Genomic DNA, 23946 nt, shown 5'->3' on the forward strand with positions numbered 1-23946 from the left:
TAGACACTATCTACTCCAGAGAGAAGACTTGCATATGGATTGCTAAAATAAGAAAAAACAATAAATATTTAAAATTCGTTGAAGCTTCAGGATGGCAAAAATTCCTTAGCATAATATCAAAAGGATGGCGAGAAAGAATGTCAACGTCAACACATGAAGTTTGAAAAGTACATTGGGAGCCTCAGTTTCACTGGGAGAAAAAAGTAATCTATAGCCTGAAGAAACAATAATAATGAAGCTGTTGAAGTTAGTTGCTGAGGAACAAATCCCATCTCTCTCATCCCTGTAGTCTGGTAAGTAAATATTGTATTTAAGTTTTATGTGTTTGTCCTATTACTGACTAGCATTGAGCATAAATTTCAACTTAGGCAACATCATTTATATAAAACTATAAAGTCTCTAATATGTATATAGAAAGTTTTTTAGAAATACCCCACCAATGCACTTGACCTGCATAAATCCTTTTTGTCTTGGTAGTGTCTATTAGTACCTATTTCTATTTTAAATTGATGTATTATTACATATTGTTGCCCTTGTTTCCACAGAAGTGTCCACCTTGTTCATTAGGAAGATAAAATGATGAGCAGCAGAAGACCAGTTGACCCATCTCTTGACACCTGATGGTTGGAGCATCATGATTAGGCGCTACTTCCTTCCCCTCTAACTTCCACCCCAGTCCATCCAAAACCATGTCATCTTCTGGGAGGGACGAAAAGACAACCTGCCTTGGAAAATAATAATGAGCTGTGGGATAGGAAGGAAAGCAATGATAAGAAGGAGTTGTCCACACTTCTGTGCAAAGCATTAGGAGCCCTATCACCAGCGATCTAATCTCTGCAGGGCATTTTCAGAAATATTGTGGACATAAGAGGTCCTGGAATATTAACAGTGAGGATATGTCAGCCAAGTGCAATAGATACTGGATGATGGCCTTTCAGCAACATCTTGCCCTTTGCCTCTATCCTATCTACAGAAAAAAAATCAAAGCTTTTTCAGATGATATACACCAGCTTTAATAGATTATTGACCACGTTTTCACTAGTGTGCAATTGAGGAGCATTCCTATGGACAATAACCTAGTAAGTTTGCATGTCATGCAGTTGGGTTGAGTACCCTTGGCAGAGCAGATGGTCTTTCCAGTCAATCTGTTCAATCTTCTTTCAGTGGTTTTACTGCTCCCATCGAAATACTGTGCTCAAGAACCCTTCAATTGATGAGTATTGCCAAAGCTTGGCAACTAGGTTTTCATAATCTTATAGCCAGAAACAAGATCAAATATCATGCATCATAAATGTGAGATTATTGCTGCTTTATCAGATTTATTCATCTTTTGGTACGTGTGTTACAACTACAAGGTTTTACAGATGTATGTTTTTAACTGTCACCTTTAATTCAAGATAAATTGAACATGTGACTTCCTCCTAGTTCTGCCTTTCACAGGCATACTGTTTGAAGTCAACTATCCATATTTGTTACAAAGGATAGCTTCCAATTTAAATCTAGCTATTTTAAAACCTGTATGAAATCAATATAGGAATGTTCCTTTCATCACATTACATTATCCTTAAAAATAAATAAATGCCTGCATTAGCACTGAACAATATCCTGCTTTGCCATAACTCTCAAAGATGACTACTGTGCTGTCTGATATCAAGTGAGGCATAAGCCAGAATTTTCTCCAGTTTAATGCTGGCAATACTGAAGCTATTCTGTTCAACTCCGGCTCCCAATTTCATCATTCTGCTGCTGCCCACCCACCATATTTACTCAGCCACACCAAATAGTATGTAACTCTTTCGAGTACAAACACGTTTCCATCTGTTTCAGATGAAGTTACATTGTTTCATAGTTTTGCCATTGTGAGATTTGAACTCTTGATCTTGGGGTTACAAACCCAGTACCATAACCACTTAGCTATTTAGGCCAAGCCCCCAAATAGTATGTATCCTCAGTGTCCAATTTGTTCCTGAATTGATCTTCCAGGCTGACATCCTACTGATTTTGAAGGTCAGCTGATTCCACTAAAAACCATGCACACTTCAATCCTTTCCAACTGCTGCTGAAATTCTAATTCAGGCCTTTGTCATCTTCAGGTTCTACTTCTACAAAGTTCACAACAGTCTCTCTTTAACTCTATCCTGGATGTCTTAATTTACCCATAACTTCATTGTTCATTTTGCATCTTTAAGTAAATCATATTTATTTATCAATCCTGTCTTTAACAACTTCCACTAATTTTCTTTCACCCAGTGCATGGATTGAATAATTCTCATCATCTATAAATGCCTAAATAGCCTTTCCCCAGCCTCTGACTTCCTCTGTCTCTATGTCTTAGCCTACTCTCTTCATCCTTCTGAACACTCATACTCCCCATCCTGCCACCCACCAATGTTCTACCATTCTTGGCAGAGCATTCAATCATCATACTCCTAAACTGTTGAATTTTGAACCTAAATCTTATTGCCTTGCTTCATATCTTTCCACCTGCAAAAACGTAATCAAACCCACTAGCTACACATTCAGTCACCTCCTCTAAACTGCTTAAAATAATTGCAGATCCTTGCACATTCCAGTGCTTTAGAGCGCGCAAGTCCTTTACCCTGATTTACAACTGTTTAATTTGAACTGCTCCACATTTGCAGGTGTCTTTCAAATTCACCATGCTTATCGCAAGCTCCTTTTTTCCTTGACTCTGTTAAACCCTATGACGTTTACTGGTTAAGATATTCTTTAACATTATCCTTTAGTACTTCCTAGACTTATTCTTTAGTACAACAGAAATTGCGTTGGGGGGATAGCATCCTTTGTTTTACGCTTAATGGTAGTTTAGCAAAAAAAAAGTCTCATCTCCATATGGGGTGTAGATGTACCACTGATATGGTTGTTGCACTTTGAAAGTAATACGTAATACTGAAGCAAAAGTGATTAGAGTCTTAATTACTCACTACAATATATAAAGTACAATTATTTTTTTCCAGCACAGTTGATGAAGACAAACTAGAAAAGCATTTGAAAAAGTGTAATTCAAGGGAAAAACCCAAACCTGTAAGTCTTATAAGATGTCAGTTTTTTTTTCTTTTGGTCTACATAAAGTACTTTCATGAACTTTGATTTTATTCAAGTGTAGAAAGTTTGGCTTTCATTTATGTGTGATATTTATGAAGTGCCCAACACGTGCTAATCACAATCATGTAAAGCACCTACATATGGTAAACTAGTCAATTTAGTCATGAGTTAACAAGAGAATGGAGCACTATCACACTGAAACAGCTTGGCCTAAATAGCCAAGTGGTTATGGTACTGGGTTTGTAACCCTGAGATCGAGAGTTCAAATCTCACAATGGCAAACTATGAAACAATGTAACTTCATCTGAAACAGATGGAAACAGGTTTGTACTCGAAAGAGTTACAGGTTTTCCTTTACTTCATCTGAAACAGATGGAAACAGGTTTGTACTCGAAAGAGTATCAAGAGTTCAAATCTCACAATGGCAAACTATGAAACAATGTAACTTCATCTGAAACAGATGGAAACCTGTTTGATTTAAAAGATTATCACACTGAAACAATATGCATTTAAATTTCAGCCTTTAGTAGAGGCAAGTGGACAACAAGCAGGAGTTTGAACAGTTAAATTAGATGACTAAAGGCTTTGTTGAGGAGGAAGTTAGTGTTCCAGGGTACAGGTTGTACTACCCTTTCTATCATAGCAACCATAAAGGGCATGGAAAACCCAATGTGAGCGCCCAAAATTCCATATATACATCATTATTAAATAGGTTCCCACCAGAATCAAGGTTGAATTTAAGCAGAATTTATTGTTGTGGTAACCTACAAGGTAAATTGAAAGTTTTAAGACTGATATTGATAGATTCTTGTTTGGTAAAGATATCAAGAAATATGGAGAAGAAGCAGGTAAAAGAGTTTGAGTACAGCCATGTTCTAATAGAATGGCAGAACAGGCTGAAGCAAGTGAATGGCCTACTTCTATTCCTATGTGCCTGCCAGAAAATCAAGTTCTTTTAAAATTTCTATTTACATATTTTCTTTCTTTTAAACTAACAGAGACCACATACAGAATCTTGCAATGAAATGCATTTTATTTAATTTCTTTAATCTTTTTCTAATCCTTGTTGCTCCTACTTTGTTTTTCACATTTCAGATTTACTATATTAAAGGTATCAATGGGGGTTACGAGGATGCAATGGAGACACCCAGACAACAGGTACAGCTTCCCATGAGGTGAAAATCAGATAAGTATTCTTTAATGATTACCTTTAATTTCTCTTCAGTAAAGCAACTTATTATTCTATCTCTTAAATATATCCAAGGTTTCCATTTGTGCTCTATCCAAAGAAGAACTGGAGAAAATGATCAAAAAGCTCCTAAAGGCAACTAGCAGTGAGTATTATGCCACACGTATACACAGCTTAAAGGAAAGTGATGTAAATTAAAGAAAATTTTAACTTGCATATTATGCTGTCTAGGATTATGTTTAAGAAAAAACCATCAGAAATGTACAGCAAATATCCTAAACATTCAAAGCAAAAACAGGATTACCTGGAAAAACTCAGCAGGTCTGGCAGCATCGGCGGAGAAGAAAAGAGTTGCCGATGCTGCCAGACCTGCTGAGTTTTTCCAGGTAATTCTGTTTTGGTTTTGGATTTCCAGCATCCGCAGTTTTTTGTTTTATCCTAAACATTCAGTCCTTTGAAAGTAGAAAAATGTGGAATAGTTCTATTCATAGGAGTAGTTACCCCACAAAGCTGAAGGTGTCAGACAATTCACTCAGTTGGACTAGTTTAGACAAGATTTGTCGAACCAGCAGACTGTGGCTCCTGAGGCCATTCTGTATAGCACCCTGAGCTAGTTTACAAAATGCTGGTCAGACAGGTACGTAGTGTGGAAGATTCAGAAAAGAACCGCGCCTCCAATCACAAACTGTTTCTCTCCCACATTTGCTGCTGATAGGCTCCCTAATGAAATCGGCTGGTTGGGGGGGAATCGGGGAGTGGGTGAGGGTGGGTGGGAGTGAGTGGGAGGGTGGGGGTGAGAGAATGGGTAGGAGGAAGTGAGTGAGTGAGAGTGTGGGTGGAAGTGAGTGAAAATGTGTGAGTGAGAAGAGTGTACATCTGCCTTACTCCCTCAGGTTTCTCACTCACTCTCATCACCACACACCAACACATACACACACCCACTCAGTAGTTGAAGGTGAGTGAGTGAGCACCCTGAGGTTGGGAGTGGGCCTGGCAAACACACTCTGACCCTCTCTCACTCTGACCCTCTCACACTCTGGTCATTTTCATTAATTACATTTTTTTAACTTAATTTATTTCTATGACATTGCTTTATTTTTGCTCAGCAATTGTTTCTTTTCTTAATACTTCAACTTTTATTGAAATTCACTTAATGTTGTACCAAACCTTATGGGCTGGGTTGGGGGGTGGGCAGACTGGCTCACTCTTTGTGAAACATACTTTCTATTGTTCGAGGACAAACCAATGTAAGTGGCACCTGTGAATTCTGGAACTCAGACCAGCCTTCCTTTACCAGAAGGCAGCATGCGATGGAGGGTGTCTTTGGGGGGAAAAAAGATTGAGGATTGAAACATGTAATGACAGACTTTTATTTCTTAGAATTTTAAAAAAACATGCATATGAATATCTGAGAAAAGCAAAGCACTATATTATTTGAGAACTTCTTGACATCTTGGTAGTTCAGCACTTATCAAAATAAGCAAATCCAAAAGGAACAAATTGAATATCCCTGTTAACTGGCTACTGGCCAAGAGAAAAAGACAATCCAACCTGTATAGGAGAGGCATTCATATTGCTTAACATTTGTTTAACAAGATCTTTATCATTTCATTTTTCCTCCATTTGAATTTTAATCATTGATATTGTCACGACTCACTGGGGATAATGCGCTGTAATATCAAGCCCCACTGCTCCCCAAGCCGTGTCAAATGTGAAAAGTTTAATCAGACCACTGAATTGCCCAAATGTTTAATTTAGGTTAAAAGAATATGAGCACCAGGTTTGTAAACTTAACAAGTAAATAACTGTTTATTAAACAAATTGTCTGTAACCAGTTGCAAAAGAAAGAAATAGGACTGCTAACTTTTAACGCTATAACTTAAACTCTACCCCTTATTAAACCCCTATATATACACACACACACACACACACACACACACACACACACACACACTCATACATAAGACACACAAAACTTGGATTTTAACGGTGAGATAAAACAGTTCAATAGCACTATTCTGGAGTTCAGGATTAGATGGGTTAACTTTGATTGCTTTCTTCCAAATTCCTTGCAGGTTGTTGTGGCTGACACGGGGTGGTCTCCTAGCACTTGCAGTCTATGGTTCTCTGATGAAAACTTGCTTTTAATATCTCTACTGGTGGTCTTTCCCCTTTTCCTCATGATTGGGGTTTCTCAATGAAAGAGGATACAGCGATGTGAGGAATAGCTAGCTCCTGACCAAGAGGCCAGGTTCTGTGTAAGGATAGTTCAGTAGATCAGCTCCTAGCCAAAAAGAGGAAAGACTTGGAACCTTTCTCTACTGTGTTTTGTAAGACTAGCTACTATGGTAGGATTAATGGAGTCTTGCAAAACACAGAAGAGAAAGGTTTCAGGTCTTTCCTCTTTTCAGCTAGGAGCTGATCTACTGAACTATCCTCACACACAACCTGGCCACTTGGTCAGGAGCCAATCAAAACGCTGTCGCTAGGCAGTTTCCTCTTAAACCAGGTCTCCTTTCCAGCACCATTCTGTCCAACCTGGGACACGCTGTTCCAGGATAGCAACATTGTAGATTTTCTTCTTCCTCCTCCATTGAACATCTCTTTTAAACTGCAGACAAGGTAGTTTTTAAAGCCACAGTCCAACCTTAGAGCCACAGTCCAAGAAAAAATAAAAACATGTTCTTTACATGCCTCCACCCTTAAAAAGATGAAACGCCATTTAAAAGATATTTCATCACAGGGTATGTGATGCATAGACAACAAACACGAGATTTACACACATTCATCCATCCTTCCCCCTTAGACAGTCTTAAGTATTAACTAATTTCAGTAATTTACACCTGAGACAATACACCCACAATCACATTATCTTTACTGGTAATGTGAACAATCTTTATGTTGAATGGTTGAAACAATAGACTCCATCTAAACAGTCTCGCATTTCGAGTTTTAAACTTCTCAATGAACGTTAGCGGATTATGGTCAGTGTAGATTAGTGTTTTTTTGTTATTGTGCTCTTTTTTCTGTTCTTTATCTCTGTTCCTTTGACCTTCTTTGTTCCAACTTCTATCCCTTTCCTTGCTTTTGGATTTTGCTCTTTCCTGATCTTTACCCTTGCCCTGTCCTGCATCATTACTACTGGTTAACCCAGCTTTATTTGTGTTTTTGTTCCCTGCCTCTGCTTCTTGAGTTTGTATGTTTTTCCCTTTCTTTACTTTTTCTTTTACCCTATCTTTACTTTTAGATTTGTCCCTTTTCCCTCTATCTTTGTCTTTACTCTGTTCTCTATCTTGGTTTCTAGATTTTGATTTGGCCCTTTTTTCTTGGTCTCTGCTTTTACTTCATTCTTGACTTTAAGATTTCAATTTGGCCTGTTTTGCTCTCTCTTTGCTTTTACTCTGTTTACGATCTTTACTTCTGGATTTCACCTCTTTACCATTACTCTGCTCAGGATCACATGTGCTGGATTTTGACTTGACTTGCTTCTCCAACTCTTTTCCATTAGCCTGCTCTTGTGCTACTTTACATGCTCCTGTTTTCTTTTTGGGTAATGGCCTTACACAATCTACTAATACCCGACTAAATTGTTCTTCAAAAAAGAGACTTTTTATCCTTTTCTACTCCATTTAAAGTACCATTTGGAGAATTTTGATGGCTTTTGTGTAGTGAGGTAATAATTATGGTCCTGAACTAGCAACCAGAATTATGGGGGATAAAATAATTCACAAACCGTTGCTTCTACCAGTACTGCACAGATTTCTGTTGATTCCCAGGGGTAGGCAGCACTGCAGGCCACGAACTACATAATCCATTCTTCATTGAAGAATTAGGGACCTCGGTTTAACATCTCATCTAAAGTCGACACCTCTGACAATGCAGCACTCCCTCACTACTGCACCAGAAGGTCAGCCTAGATTGTTGTGCTCAAGCCCTGGTGTGGGATTTGAACCTACAACCTTGTAACTCGAGGCAAGAGTGCTATGAACTGAGCCACTGTTGACATTTAACAGTCACAAGAGGTCAGGGGTTGGAGAACACAGTCGTTGGAGGATAGTACAGAGATAGGAAAGGCCATAGAAGGATTTGAACATGAGGATAAGGGTTTTAAATTTGAGGCATTGTGGAACGAAAGCTAATGCAAGTCAATTGCACAAGGGCGATTGATGGGTGAGTGGGTTTAGTGTCCTTTACGATAGAAGGAGAAGAGTTTACAATGAGAAGCCAATGGAAGGTGTAGCTTGAGAGTCTGGAAGTAACAGAAGCATGGTGGAGAGGTTCAACAGGACATGATCTGAAGCAGTGCCAGAAACCAGTGATGTTACAAGGTGGGAGTAAACGTTTTTGTGATGGACAAGATGTGTGGTCAGCTCAAGGTCAAATAGGAGATTGGAGTTGTGAACAGTCTGGTTCAGCCTGAGACAGTGATTGGAAAGGAGGATGAAGGGCCGATAGTGAGGGAACAGAATTTTTAGGGGGTATGGCTGGAGACAATAATTTCAGTCTTACCAAAGTTTAACTGAAGGAGATGGTGCTCGTGCAAGACTTGATTTTGGACAAGTAGGCAAACACCGCAGGAGCCATGGAGATGTCAGGTGATGGTGAGGTAGAGCTGAGTGATGGCTGTGTACACAGGCTGATATCATGCCTGTGGATGATGTTGCCAAAGGACAGCATGTGGATGAAGAAGAGAACCAAGATTGGGGGCACTCCATAAGTAACAGTGTTGGACTGGAAAGAGAAGCCAGTGCAGGAAATTCCCTGGCTACGCTCAGATAGTTAAGAGTGGAATCAAGTGAAGGAGGTCCCACTCAGCCGGATACCAGAGGAGAGGCATTGGAGGAGGGTGTGGTCGACCATTGAAGGCTGCAGGGAGATCAACAAGGACTAGGAGGGATGGTACAATGTGGTCACAGTAACAGAGGATGTAATTTGAGTCTTTGATAAGGGCTGTTTCACTGCTGTGGAAGAGGCAAAAACCAGATTGGAGTTATTCAAGCAAGGAGTTTCAGGAAAAAAAGACAGATTTGGAAGACAGCACCTTCTAGTTTTTGTTTTAATGGGGGACTCTTGCCCAAAGCAATTTTAAAACCAAATTAATGTGTTACTTAGGTTTTCAAAATATCTGTTTTTATTATCTGCAGGTTTGAATTCTAAGCTGACAGACCAAACATTAACTCACATTGCACTGCAGGAAGCTCTGAATGATCCAAAAAATGGAGATTTTGCCTTTAAGCATTTGAAGCAGCAGGTAGGAGATAGAGGTATATACATGATTTGAATTAAAAACTGGTTTGTTTGTATGGCTATAGTGCACATTTTATTACTTCAACCAGGGAAGGGCTGATTGTACTCCAATGTGTGATGAAGTAATTATTTATCTACTGTTTCTAAAAGGCAGCAAGAGCTGCAGGTGTGAGAGATGTATCTGCTTTACTCTGCACATGAATCTGCTTCCAGGGAAGTTTTTCTTTAAATAAAATGGTGACATTCACATTTTATCAAATACATGACCTTTTTTTGATTAGGCACAGGTAATTTTCACATAAAAATGTGAAACTTATATAGACTCATAGATGTCTACAGCACAGAAGGAGGCCATCCAGTCCATCGTGTCTGTGCTGGTCAACAAAGATCTGACTACACTAATCCCATTTTCCAGTGCTTGGCACATAGCCCCGGAGGCTATGGCAACACAAGTGAATATCTAAATACTTCTTAAATGTAAGGAGAGTTTCTGACTTAAACACCCTTTCAGGCAGTGAGTTCCAGACTCCCACCACCCTCTGGGTGAAAAAATTTCCCTTCAACACCCCTCTTAGCCTTCTACCTCTAACCTTAAATCTATGCCCCCCTGGTTATTGACCACTCTACTAATGGAAAAAGTGCCTTCCTACCTATGCCCCTCATAATCTTATACACCTCTATCAGGTCCCCTCTCAACCTTCGTTGCTCCTAGGAAAACAACCCCAGCCTATCCAATCTTTCCTTGTAGCTCAGACCCTCCAGCCCAAGCAGCATCCTGGTAGGTCTCCTTTGCACCCTCTCTAGTGCAATCACATCCTTCCTATAATGTGGTGACCATAACTGCATGCAGTACTCCAGTTGTGGCCTAACCAGGGTTTTATACAGTTCCAGCATAACCTCTCTGCTCCCTCCTTGGCTAATAAAGGTTTGTATGCCATATGGTTTCTTAACCACTTTATCTACCTGCCGTCCTACCTTGAGGGATCTGTGGATATGCGCACCAAGGTCCCTGTGATCTTCAGTGCTTTCCAGGGTCCTACCATTCAGAGTGTAGTCCTTTGCCTAGTTAGCCCTCCCCAAGTGCATTACCTCTCACTTTTCCGGGCTGAATTCCATTTGCCACTGCTCTGCCACCTGACCAGTCCATTGATACCCTCCTGCAGTTTACAGCTATTCTCCTCACTATTTACAACCGTACTAATTTCTGTGTCATCCGCGAACCTCTTGATCATAGCCGCTACATTAAGTCCAAATCATTTATGTATGCCACAAACAGCAACGACCCCAGCACCGAGCCCTGCGGAACCTCACTGGAAACAGGCTTCTAGTTACAGAAACATCCCTCTCCTGTCAACCTCTGCTTCCTGCCTCTTAGCCAAATTTGGATCCAACGTGCCACTTTGTCTTGGATCCCATGGGCCCTTGCTTTTTTGATCAGTCTGCCATGAGGGACCTTATCAAAAGCCTTGCTAAAGTCCATGTAGACCACATCAAACGCATTACACTCATCAACACTCCTGGTTACCTCAAAAAATTCGAGCAAATTTGTCAAACACAACCTTCCCTTAACAAATCCATGCTGACTATGCCTGATTAATCCGTGTCTCTCTAAGTGCAGATATTTCCTGTCCCTCAGAATTCTTTCTAGAAACTTCCCCACCACCGATGTTAGACTGACTGGCCTGTAATTTCCTGGTTGATCCCTTCCTCCCTTTTTTAATAATGGGACAACATTAGCGGCCCCCCAGTCCTGTGGCACCTCACTTGTAGCCAGAGAGGATTTGAAAATGACTATCTCTTCCCTTGGCTCCATCAACAGCTTGGGATACATCTCATCCGGGCCTGCAGATTTATCCATTTTTAAAGCTGCTAAACCCGCTAGTACCTCTTCTCTCTGTTAATTTCCTCTAATATTTCACAGCCTTCCACCTGATGTCTCCATCTGCGTCATCCTTTTCCATTGTGAAGACCAACGCAAAGTATTCATTGAGCACTGCACTCACATCTTTCGGGTCCACACACAAATTACCTCTATGGTCCCTAATTGGCCCTTTTCTTTCCCTAGTTATTCTGCTCCTCTTTATATGTTTAAAAAACCCCTTTGGGTTTCCCTTTATTCTAATCACCAATGCTTTCTCGTGCACTCTCATAACTTTCCTAATTTCCTTTTTAAGTTTCCCTCTGCACTTTTTATGCTCCTCTAAGCACTCTGCCGTATTGAGCCCTCGGTATCTGCCATAAGGTTCTCTTCTTTCTTCTTAATCCTAACCTTTGTGTCCCTTGACATCCAGGGTTCTCCGGACTTGGTCCCCCACTTTGTCTTTTACGGGAATCTATTTGCCCTGTACTCTCTCTATTTCCTCCTTGAATGCCTCCCACTGATCTGACACAGTTTTGTCTGCAAGTCCACTTGGGCCAAATCACATCTCATCTTAGTAAAATTAGCCTTTCCCCACTTTTATTCCCGGCCCAACCTTATCCTTTTCCATAACTATCCTAAATCTAACTGAGTTGTGGTCACTATCTCCAAAATGCACCCCTACTGATACGCCTTCCACCTGACCGGGCTTATTTCTGAATATTAGGTCCAGAACTGCCCCCTCCCTTGTTGGGCTTTCTATGTACTGGCTAAAAAGGTTCTCCTGGATGCAATTTAAGAATTATGCTCCCTCCCTACCTTGCACACTAAAACTATCCCAGTTAACATTTGGGTAATTAAAATACCCAACTATTACTGCCCTATTATTCTTACATTTCTTTGAAATTTGATTACATATTTGATCCTCTATCTCTCCCTGACTGTTTGGGGGCCTTTAGTACACACCCAACAATGTGTTTGTCCTTTTTGTGTTTTTTACTTCTACCCATGTGGCTTCATTTGATGATCCTTCCAAGATCTCATCCTTCCTCACTACTATAATTGATTTCTTGATCAATATTGCAACCCCCTCTTCTATCCCCCTCTCTAACTCTTCTGAATACGCTATAACCAGGAATGTTGAGCTGCCAGTCCTGTCCTTTTAGCCAAGTCTTGGTGATGATATCATACTCCCACATGCCTATCTGTGCCCTCGGCTCGTCTGTCTTATTCCTCAGGCTCCTTGCATTAAAATATATTCCATTTAGCTTTGCTAAACTCGCTTCTTTCTTCCCTAGCCTATGTTTCCTCTGCCTTCCAGCCTCATTAGCATTTTAACTTTCCATCTCAGCTTCTCTCCCTTTTGAACTACTTTTCAGGATCCCAACTCCCTGCCAATTTAGCTTAATTCTGCCCCAACAGCATTTGTAAACCTCCCCGCTAGGATGTTGGAGTCCCTGTTCAGATGTAATCCGTCCAACTTGCACAGATCCCACCTCTCCCAGAAATGGTCCCAATGCCCCAGGAATCTAAAGCCCTCCCTCCTGTATCATCTCTCCAGCCACGTATTAATCTGCTCTATCCTTCTGTTCCTATAGTCTCTACTGTGTGGCATCAGCATCGAGAGTAATCTGGAGATGATTACTTTTGAAGTCCTGCTTTTCAATTTCCTACCTGACTCCCTAAAGTCTGCTGGCAGGACCTCATTCCTCTTTCTTCCTATGTCATTGGTCCGATCATGGACCACAACCTCTGGCTGTCCACCCTCCCCCTTCAGAATGTCCTGCAACCGTTCCGTAACATCCTTGACCCTGGCACCGGGGAGGCAACGTACCACCCTGGAGCCACCTCTATGGCTGCAGAAGCGCCTGTCTACACCCCTCATTAATGAATCCCCTACCACTATTGCCCTTCCACACTTCTTCCTCTCCCCCTGAGCAGCTCAACCACCTTTGCTTTGGTTGGCCTCCACAGAGGAACCATCACTCTCATTGTTTTCCAAGGCCAAAAGATGGTTTACGAGTGAGATGCACTTGGAGTATTCCCTTACTACCTGCCTGGTCCCCTTCTGTCTGGTGTTCACCCATTCCCTCTCTGCTTGCACTTCCTTAAGTTGCAGGGTGAACGTGAAGCGTGCTACCCACAAACCTCTCAGCCTCATGAATGCATCTTAGTGCCCCCAGCTGCCACTCCAGCTCCAAAACCCAGAGCTCGAGTTGCTCCAGTTAGAGGTACCTCCTGCACACATGGTCATCCAGACCACTAGGAGCATCTAGGGTTTTCCACAATCATAGGATTGAGCTCCCCAGACACATCTTACCTAAATAGAATATGGACACTTGCTTTTATTTTACCCTTACTCCTACTTGACTATAGCCTAGATGGTAAGATCCTCTAGATAGACTAGGTCCTCTAGGTTCTGCTGACTGCCTGTCCCAGGGTCCTCCTCTCACACTCTTCATACTGAACAAATCCTTAGTCGTCTTAGTATAGGGTTATTCCAGCCTTTGTGGATTGATAGTGTACCTCATGCTGTTCTGTCATTTGTATAATTTTAGTTACTTTGCCACTCCCTGATTCAGAGTAGTAAGGCCACTGCTAGCACTTTTGTGGACATTTCTGATTTCTGACATCTCTGAAATAGGTCAGCTAACTTATCCGATACAGGAGAGATTGAATTTAGCAACTTCTTAAACTAGATGGCTCACAAATTGAAACATCTGAGCCATTCCAGGAGAAGGGATCATAAAAGTATATATTTTTTTCTGGCTTAATTGACATCTTGTGCTGTTAACCCATAAGGGATTAAATTGTAATGTTCCAGGCTTCACTTACTGGTAATTTGGAAAGACTGAGTTTGCTTGGATCAAACCGATGTTTTGTGGAGTTTGGTGCTGGTCGGGGAAAGTTGTCCCATTGGATAGATCTTGCTTTACAAGATGTCAAGAATGTTTACTTCCTCCTTGTGGAGAGAGCCACTACACGTTTCAAGGTAATCGTTTGCTGCAATCAAGTGACAAATATTGATTATCTGCTTGGAATAATATTGCAAACATCTCAGTAAATTAACTGTACAAATGTAACATTATCTTTTAAAGGTAGATGGTAAACATAAAAATCGAGGCTCAATGTTTGAGCGGCTTCAAATTGACATCGAAGATCTCAGCCTAGGCAAGTTTAAATTTTGTACACTTCCGTAATTATATTTTTGTTCTCCTTTTAAAAGATTGTCCTGTTTTCTGGTTATAACATAATTAGTATTATATTTTTACAGGTAAGGTACCCCTTCTTGTAAGAGAAAGACTACCTGTTGTTGGAATTGGCAAGCATTTGTGTGGAGCTGCTACAGGTATGATTGAATTTAATGAAATCTGAATATGAAAATGAAGTAAGTCTTCAATTTGGCATTCAGCAGTTTCAAGCACCTTTTGCAAAGCTCAAATTGTTTTGAGTACTACAGAAGGTAATACTTTATAGCATGCTGTTGTGTATGTGAATTTGAGTCCCAATACTTTTTGCAACAAATGTCATTGCCTTTCTGTTACTAGCACTGTCTCTGAGATGTTTATCATTTAATGGAATTATGACATAGTCTGAATAATCTGGATAGATGAAATTATACTAAAATGCTGAATTTCAGAATATCAGCTGATATTGATGCAAATAGAATGGTGATACAGATTGTTATTGAGATATGATGGCTAGACATGAAAATGTTTAGTCCACCTGCTGTACTAACTCCTGCCCTGATGTGTGCTGTTGCCAGTACAAATTTATTTATTATTGCCACTTTGTGGACTATAATGCAATATCTGAAATATTACATGATGGATGCGCTAAAGTGGAGTCCTATGTACCTTTAAGAGAATGTAGTTAGTTGACCATGTGACTGTATCGCCCAATCGCTACACAGCGCGGGCTTCTTGGGTAACTGCAAATCTAGAGCTGGAGATGATTGAAGAAGCACACATGGTGTTAGTGCTCTGTTCATAGTTCCAATAAACTACCAGTGTTTGTTCAGTTAAACGGTCTCTCTGCCTATATTGTTTCAAGCACCAACTAATATGTTAATATCAAGAGCTAGCATTCGCTGGACAAAGCGAACCTGATAACCAAAAACGTAAAACTGGCGACGGGATAAACCGGATCATTTGATGGCAATCAAGAAAGCCGCAGTAAGACGGCTACATAATTTGCCACTACCTTGAAAGCTGTTTGAAAGTGCAGTCTCCTTAGTATGCAGTATCGAGTATGCCGTGGGTTCGGCATCTTAAACCATTTGACCCTTGTTTTCAATGACTGGTCTCATTATGTCGAATGTCTAGCATTCTTCTTTACTGCTTACGACATCGTGGGAGAGCACAAGAATAGGTTGTTTTATTGTCCACATGCAGGAACAAAATGTATGGGCTGATCTGCAGCGTCACATCACCCAACACCCCCGATACGAAGACTTTCGACGAGTTAGTAAACATTGTAAAAAAAAAAAATCACCTAAAGCCAAAACCCTCAGTTACTATAAAGGGTTTTAAATTCAATTCGAGGAATAGGCTTCCAGGAGAGACAATCACTGGCTATGTAGCTGCCTTAAAGGAATTAACAGAATATTTTGAGTTCGGAATTTCAATTAGTGACATGTTGAGAAACCGATTGATATGCGGGATCAGGGACAATGCTATTCAAAAACGATTGTTATCTGAAACTATTCTAGCCTTCAGCAAGGCATTAAAATTGGCAACAGTCATGGAGAGCACTGTTAGAAACTCTGAGGCAATAAAAGGTACAAAAAGTGGCGCTGTCCATCTTGTAGGGCGGGAAAGGCTGGTAACAAAAGGCACGAAACGTCAGACTCCGCAGAAAGGTGGGGACGCCCACTATGTACAGACCATTGAAGAACAACAGTACTACAATGAAAACCCACGACATTAACGAGAGAAATGCATCCTTGCAGCCTGCAGATGATCGACGGTCCAGAAATATCGAATGTTTTTTCCGCCAGCACAATGGTCACATAATGTGGCACTGTCAAGATAGGCTGAGACAGCATTTTAAAAACAAAGCTAGAAATCGCAAAATCTTGTCTCGTTGAAGAACCGGAGGAAACAGAATCTGACATCTATTCATTATACAACCGGAAAGTGGGTAGAACTGACCCAATCCAGGTAGTCATTAGAGTCAATGAACAACCCATCAAGATGAAGGTCGATACTGGGACTTCAGTGTCATACTGAATAGGAGAACATACGTTCAGATACTTGAATAAAGGAGTCCAGCCTTTAAGTTTGGAAAAATCGGACACTAAATTAAAACCATATACAGATGAAGAAATAAGAGTGAAAGGGATAAGCCAAGTCCTTCTGCAGTATAGGGATCAGTCTGCAAATTTACCCTTTGTAGTAGTAGCTGGGGCAGGCCCCAGTTTAATTGGTCATAACTGGCTCAAAATTGCAATGGGCCAAGATTTTTCAAATTAGAATGAGAAACTTGCAGGAATTGTTACAAATGTATGCTTCCATTTTCAGTGACGAGCTAGGAAGGATTCGTGGGCTACAAGCCAAAATCCTTGTAGACCCTACCGCAACCCCCAAATTTATCACAGCCAGACCAGTCTCTTATGCTCTATGGGACAAGGTCAAGACAGATAACCAGACTGGAAAAGTTGGGTATCTTACAACCAGTGCAATTTTCCAAGTGGGTGACACTCTTAGTACCCCTACTGAAGCCAGACCAAAGTATTCGCTTATGTGGTGACTATAAGTAACTGTAAACAAAGTGACTAAACTTGATAGACACCCGACACTGAAGATTGACGAATTATATTCAAAATTGGCAGGGGATATCACATATTCAAAACTTGACATGAGTCACACCTACCAGCAGGTGGAGCTGGAAGGAGGCTCTAGGGAATTCGTGACCATCGATACACATTGAGGATTGTATCAATATACCCGACTACCCTTTGGGGTCTCGTTGGCATGTGCTATTTTCCAGCCTACCATGGAAAATCTGCTTCAGGGACTGCCCCATGTCGTTGTTTACCTGGATGAAGTCTTAGTCACTGGATGAACTGACGAAGAACGCTTAGCTAACTTGGAGGAGGTGCTGAAACGCTTTTCACAAGCGGCGATGCACTTGAAGTGAGAAAAATGTCTTTTCCAAGCCAAAGAGGTAGTTTACTTGGGCCATAAGGCTGGCGCGCAGGGCCTGCATCCCGTGGATGAAAAGGTCAAGGCTATTTGCGAGGCACCTACACCGAGAAACACTACAGAACTAAAGGTCTTCTTAGGCATGATAAACTACTATAGGCGATTTCTCCCAAATCTATCAACCATATTGGCTCCGTTATACTCATTGTTTAAGAAAAACCATAAATGGATTTGGCAAGCTGTACACCAGAATGCATTTCTGAAGGTAAAGCAATTGTTAAGATCATCAGCCCTACTGGTCCACTTTGACCCAAAGAAAGAATTGATTTTAACTTGGGACGCATCCCCTTATGGAGTAGGGGTTGTACTTTCACAGCAGATGGTGGATGGCTCCATCTTGCATGCTCAGTGCTGCAGAGCAACGATATTCTCAAATTGAGAAGGAGGGCTTGTCTGTTGTGTTTGGAAATTCCATCAATACCTCCATGGTCGCCATTTTCACATTATATCTGACCACAAGCCTCTGCTGGGATTATTTGGAGAGGATAAGGCAATACCCCTCCATCACATCTGTTGGCATCCAGAGGTGGGCACTGATATTGGCTGTTTACGAATACACTTTTATTCACCAATCAGGAAGCCAGGTCACACATGCTGATGCGTTGAGCAACCTCCCCCTGCCAGATAACAACTTACCAATTCCCCAGGAATTTGCCTTAGTACCAAATTTTTTGGAAATCCTCCCCTGTGCAGGCCAAATAAATCAGTGAGTGGATAAGCTGAGATCCCCTTTCATCTCGCGTCCGGGAGCAAGTCTTGAGTTGATGGTCAGGTGGGCCAAAGTCTGATGACATGGTGTCCTATTTCAATCGTAGATATGAGCTCACCTGCCAGTACGGCATATTGTTCTGGGGATCAAGAGTTATCGTGGACCCAAGAGGAGAAAGGCCATTGCTGGCCGAATTACGTAGCGCTCATCCTGGCATTAGTAGGATGAAGATGCTTATGTGCAGCTACTTCTGGTGGCCAGGGATGGACACAGACACTGAAACCCAAGTCAAAAGTTGTCTTCAATGCCAGCAGGTACAAAAAGTACCCCCTTTAGCTCCCTTGCATCCTTGGGAATGGCCGGGGCAGCCATACATGCGCCTCCACATCGACTATGTAGGGCCCTTCTTGGGCATGATGTTCCTTTTACTAATAGATGCCCTCTTCAAGTGGATGGATGTCTACAAAGTCTGGTCACCCACATTTCACGCCACCATAAACCGTTTGTGACAAAGATTTGCAGTGCACAGGTTACCGGAGGTGCTCGTGTCAGATTACAGGATGGCATTCACCAGTGGGGAGTTCCATAGGTTTACAACCCTCAACGGAATAACTCATATCGAAACCTCACCTTACCACCCGCCTCTAATATTTAGGCTGAGCGGGCGGTCCAAACTTTTAAGTCCAGGATGAAAAAGCTGGACAAGGATTCCGTCAGCACCATTTTGTCATGGTTCCTGTTCGCATATCGGACGATGCCACACACGACCAATGGTATTGCCCCCGCTGAATTACTAATGAAGAGACGTCTCCGCACCCATCTAACTACTAGCAGGCTAAATTTAGGGGGGAGGGTGGGGAGAACCCAAGAGGCCCAGAAGGCCAGACGTGATGGGCATAATCATGAAAGAAATTTCACGGTAGGGGACACAGTTCTCACAGAGAACTTTGGAGATGGGCCCAATTGGCTATTAAGCGAAGTGAGTGCTGTGACAGAACCTCTTTTCTATAATGTGTCGGTAAATGGCCGAATAATTAGATGACATATGGATCATCTCTGGAGAAGAGCAACAGTCCCACAAGAAGTAATGCCATCGGCGTTTGAGTCTACACTGCACGTGGAAGAAATGTCACACAATATGGAAGTACCGGTAGGACCTGTTGGACCCGAGAGCGTCGAAGACACAAACTTGCCCACTTCCACTAAAGAGTCTGGTGGACAGTTGACCCCTGAGAAGGGGGTCTCAGAAAAACCAGTCGAGACATCTGAGGAAGTCTCCTGAGGGACTTGACTTGTAAATAGTTAATTCATGTAACTAATTGGGATGTTGTGATGCTTGTCAATTGTACTTTCAAGTAAAGGGGTAGGAATGTGGTAAAGTGAAGTGCTATGTACCTTTAAGAGAATGTAGTTAGTTGACCAGGTGACCATATCGACCAATCGCTACACAGCACGGGCTTCCTGGGTAACTAAGTCTAGAGCTGGAGGTGATTGAAGAAGCACACACGATGTTAGTGCTCTGTTCTTAATTCCAATAAACTACCAGTGTTTGTTCAGTTAATCGGGGTCTCTGCCTATATTGTTTCAAGCACCAACTAATGTGTTAATATCAAGGACCCAGCTAGCGTTCGCCAGACAAAGCGAACCTGATAACCAAAAACATAAAAATGGTAATCTCATTGATAAGTTTAAGTGATATCAAAAATGAAGTCACGATCTTCTGAACTGCAAGGCAGGAGTACAGCTGGAAGGCCACATCCACTGTTTCTTTTCGTATAGTGTATATAATATTTGTAGCAGGTGGCGACAGGTTTATTCTGGGTTTGTTTGTGTGTGTTAGGCACAGTGAGAGTTAGGCTGACATGCTCAGTTGATGCCCAAAGATTAATAATAATGATGTTATCAAATTTATTAAGTGATAATCTATTGCTAATTTTTTAAAAATTCATTAAAAACTATTGTCCCTTATGGTGCTGAATAATTTCTTACAATGTTATAAATACACAAGATCAATTCGGTACTTTAAGTTTACATCACAGATTCTAAAAGTGCTACTTACTCCCAAATTAAGGAATAATAACTAACATTTCTAAATGTAATTTTTCTTGAAACTCCAAACCCTGTTGACAAAATCACCTTAAAATAGAATAGTCTGTGAGCCAAGAGGTATCATCACACACTAAACCTTTGTCTGAGATCACGTGTAATTTTGAAAGCAAGCCCACTTCACAATATTCGCTTTGTATAAGAAAGGCGGGACTTACATTGTACATTGTACAAGTGCACTGCTTGAACACTTAGCTGGTATACACATTTCATGAGTCAGATGACTTTCAAGCTAGCAAGTTAGTCCAAATGCTTAAGCCTGAATTAGTAAATGGAACCACATCAAAATGAGCCTTCACCTTCATCATCAGGTTGGCACCAGGCACAAATAGAGATCCAAATTGGAAGGTTTCCATGAAATCGAAAATCACTTATAAAACTGAGGACAGGTTTATGATTTACTTTTATAAATTAAATAGCTAGGGAGAGTACCATTGGCGTCCTAGATGCCTCTGTTCTTCAAAATGGCAATTTTCTTTTGTTTCCGCATGAAAACTTAACCAGCTTTGACCAACGTTTGAATGATACAGTATGGTACAAAATGCAATGATCACTTACACAATTAAAATATGTGGACATTTTAATTTTTTTATATAAAAAAAGTACTTCTGTGCTAAGTATGTCTCAGGGCTATAATCTCAGCCAGTACATGAGGGATGCCAAATTTTCTTGATAAAAACATTTCCCGTGTTTGTCATTTACTTTTGTACCATTGAGTCTGTATGTACAATTTTTTTCTTCCTCACTGGCTAATTGTATTTTCTGTCTCCAGTTGCTAAGTCCCGCCTTTCTAATTGATTATTTTCCAGTTTCATTATTCGCAAAGCTTTTCACTCCAGCTTCAGGATTCTCTCCAATCAACTTCACCACCAAATTTGATCCAACAATATTGCTGCAAAATAAAAACTCTGCCACTCACATTGCAGCAAAACAAATTGCCCAAATACAATTTGCTAAGAAAGGTTTCTCCCAAAGAACAGCCACCCAGTATACAGAGGAAAGATTTTACTTTAAATATTGTGAATTCTAAGGCAAGTGGATTGCCATATGTTTCAAAGCGTAAAATAACAATGAGCTTATCTGCACAAGAATTTATTTCCATTCACAATAAACTGACACAGATAATCACTAGCCTTGGATTTGGTTTTTAAGAGCCTGTGGATTTTTCTCCAGACTCTCACCTGCCTCCACCTTGTTCTCCCTTTCCAGACTTACGTGTGTGCTACTCCTGGTCTAAATTTCTATTTAATTGTATTTGTTCTCTAAATTAAATTAACTCAAGTCCCCAATATCTGTTTGCCCACCCACCCTCACCCTAAGCTTCCTCGCTAACCCCAGTTCAGACCTGCCTTTGACATCAGATTCTGCCAGACCCACAGCCCAGCTGCATCATCAATGCCATAAATTTGCTAGTATTTAAAAAGAACAACTGCAAGTTAAAGAAGTAAGCTTTAAAACAAAGGAAAATTTGGTTGATATTGACACATCATGACAGTAGGCATATTATCATTGGCTTAAGCATATTTAGGGTAGACAGAGAAAAGTCTTCCGGGGCTGTGGTGACTCCCCCTCCCCTGCCCTTTACTGGAATTGTGAATGTACTAAAAATTAGGTGGAGTGTGTTGAACCCCTTGGTTGAAAACTCACTGTTCAGATTCACACACAAATATTAACCACTCGGGGCCGATAGCAAATGGTCTCATCCACCCATTGCTACCATGACGCGGGGCTAACACTTACAAACATGAACAAATATTCTGGATTTTCAACAAATTAATTTGAGAGGGGGAGATAATTTTGATGTAGTTCATTCCCGTGTGTGGTTAATTGAGTTGGACTGAATCTTTAATATGTCTAATTGAATATGGTCATGAAAATGAGCGGAATAAAGGAACTAAATGACCCTTTCTTATTCGGTGTTTTTTCATTCACATTATAAACAAATCTGTGCATGTGGCCTTTTTTAAAATAGTTTATGCTGCAGTGACAGCAGGTTTCCAGGAAAATGCTTTCAATTTCTTGGCCAATCAGCCCCTCCCTGAATTTGGTTCAGGAGTAGGAAGGGTCTATACTCTTGCTTTGTGTGTAAATAGATTCCAATCTGCTCTTAATTCTGCAATCAATAGCTGGGCATCCCCATAGTGATATTGTCTGCCATCTGCTAGTTTGTTTGCAGTAAATATTTGACTACTGTTTATGATGTTACATGTGGAAGTATATAAATAGTGGGAGTAAAAACTTCACAAATGAAATGTGTTGATTAAAAATAGATTTTGGACTGATTTATATAGCTGGAATACTTGATTGCAGAAGTGTAATATTGTCACAAGGCAGAAAGTTCTTAAATCTCTAGTTGCGAAACCACAAATGCACATAAACACCTCAAAAATAAGAAACATGCTGGGAAGTTGTAATTCTATGTAAGTTATTTAAAATTTGTAATAGTATATTTTCACTTAAATTGCACAGATCTTGCTCTGAGGTGTATCATGGAAAGTTACGTAACAGACCAGGAAGATACTGGCAAGGAACCACCAGAAAAAAGATTGAAGAGTGATGAAATGTGGACTATAGGAGATCCTACGAGTCATTCTAATTGTACTGTGCTGAATGCTGCAAATAGACTGCCAGTCCTGGGAGTTGCTATTGCACTTTGTTGTCATCACAGATGTGAATGGAAGCATTATGTAGGCAAGGAATTTTTCTCCTCACAAGGTCTTGGTGCGGAAGATTTTGGGATCTTTCAACGTATGTCAAGCTGGGCCACCTGTGGAATGAAAAGGCATTCCATTGATGTGGGTGAAGCAGAATTTGACAATGCAAATCAGAAACTGCATCTGGAAGAGCATGATTTTGAAGAGGAAACCTTTGCATATGAAGGGTATGCATCTAATTGTCTAATATATTACTACAGCTATATTTTAGAAACTTTTTAAAGTAGTAGTACACTTTAGGAATGTGTTGTTTGAGTTAAAATTGCTAGTGCTCCAGTTCCTCCAATAGTCTGAAAGGTTGAGATCTATATATATATATATATATATATATATTATATATTTATATATATATATATATATATATATATATATATATATACACTAATCCACTTAATTCAAGGTCACTTGATTAAATTATGTTATTTCTAAACAAAAATTGAACATAAAGTATCCCGTACTAGTTTATCTAAATTCAATTATTTTGCTGCAAAAAACAACTTTGATTTAGCTGGAGTAGACTGGAAATATTAAAAATTATATGTGGATGAGCACATGTTATTTGCCAGACTCACCTTTTTGCTGTGTTTGTGAGATAGAACTATGCAATGTGTGAAAATTTTATCAGAATTTCCTAATGACATGCTGCCTTTTGAGGAAGCTGTAAACTATTTTTTCTTTAGACACCTTCACTGTTTCCATGTTGTACATTACTTTCTAATTAAATGGGGAAAGTGAGTGCCCTTTCCAAGGACTTCATCTGAGCCATCATTTAAGTTATTGCCAGCCCATGCCAATTAGTCTTTTTCCATATGTTGGCACTTATCAAGCCAAGGGATAACTCATAGCATGAT

The 23946-nt window shown here is 40.5% G+C and overlaps 1 protein-coding gene across 5 annotated transcripts in view; it reads left to right on the top strand.

Annotated features, from left to right (window-relative positions):
* trmt13 (tRNA methyltransferase 13 homolog) overlaps positions 1 to 23946 on the top strand; it is a 32567-nt gene that overhangs the window by 4058 nt on the left and 4563 nt on the right. For 3 of the 5 annotated variants that reach the window (XM_041207665.1, XM_041207667.1, XM_041207668.1), the window contains exons 3-10: positions 2979 to 3045; positions 4162 to 4224; positions 4331 to 4400; positions 9400 to 9506; positions 14185 to 14352; positions 14459 to 14531; positions 14635 to 14709; positions 22851 to 23262. In XM_041207665.1, coding sequence (XP_041063599.1) covers positions 2979 to 3045; positions 4162 to 4224; positions 4331 to 4400; positions 9400 to 9506; positions 14185 to 14352; positions 14459 to 14531; positions 14635 to 14709; positions 22851 to 23262 — 1035 coding nt within the window. The remainder of the gene's footprint in view (positions 1 to 2978; positions 3046 to 4161; positions 4225 to 4330; positions 4401 to 9399; positions 9507 to 14184; positions 14353 to 14458; positions 14532 to 14634; positions 14710 to 22850; positions 23263 to 23946) is intronic. The other 2 variants (XM_041207669.1, XM_041207670.1) reach the window with 2 other exon arrangements.

The sequence above is a fragment of the Carcharodon carcharias genome, chromosome 16, assembly GCF_017639515.1.
Source record: "Carcharodon carcharias isolate sCarCar2 chromosome 16, sCarCar2.pri, whole genome shotgun sequence".
NCBI classification, from domain to species: Eukaryota; Metazoa; Chordata; class Chondrichthyes; order Lamniformes; family Lamnidae; genus Carcharodon; species Carcharodon carcharias.